General features: G+C 53.5%; 1 protein-coding gene across 1 annotated transcript in view; it reads right to left on the bottom strand.

The window, feature by feature from the left end:
• Window positions 1–101: 101 nt before the first annotated feature.
• VOLCADRAFT_101230 (uncharacterized protein) overlaps window positions 102–535 on the bottom strand; it is a gene marked incomplete at both ends in the record, with an annotated part of 2,844 nt that continues 2,410 nt past the window's right edge. Inside the window, one exon of the mRNA XM_002959668.1 lies at window positions 102–122. Coding sequence (XP_002959714.1) covers window positions 102–122 — 21 coding nt within the window. The remainder of the gene's footprint in view (window positions 123–535) is intronic.

The following is a 535-nucleotide window of genomic DNA, read 5'->3' as shown; positions in this document are numbered from 1 at the left end:
AGGGAGAGGGGGGTACTTATTGTGTGTGGGGGGGGCGAGAAAATGTGGACGGGAAGTGGGTGTTCATGTGGAATGGACAGAGGTGTTTTTGCAGCCACTTGCTAGTGGTCCGCCAAAGCGGACTCAGGGAGGGAGGGGGAGGGGAAAAAAGGGGGAGACAAGGCGTCCGTAATAGGCCGCTATGGGGGCTATGTACGGCAGAACGGCAGAACGGCAGAACGGCAGAAGGAAATTTGTGCAAAGAAGTGCAGGTGACGACATGCCTGCTGTGTATCCCTGGGCGAATCCTTTCCAAACTCTCACGTTCCTTTACCTGCCTCTCTTTTTCCAGAAACGCATGCATACGTACATACGTACGTACATACATACAGCCTCTTCCCGGGGCTCCCCTTACCCCCAACCACATACACTTGATGTGGTGTATGGCTCACATCAGGGCGCACACACACAGACACACACACAGAGACACATGCATACATGCATACACACGCACAAATGGCATTGAACTCTATACGGGGATCCTCAGAGTCGACTG

This window comes from Volvox carteri (assembly GCF_000143455.1).
Source record: "Volvox carteri f. nagariensis unplaced genomic scaffold VOLCAscaffold_518, whole genome shotgun sequence".
Lineage (NCBI taxonomy): Eukaryota > Viridiplantae > Chlorophyta > Chlorophyceae > Chlamydomonadales > Volvocaceae > Volvox > Volvox carteri.
The sequence above is the reverse complement of the archived record's forward strand: the minus strand, read 5'-3'. Positions and strand labels throughout refer to the sequence as shown.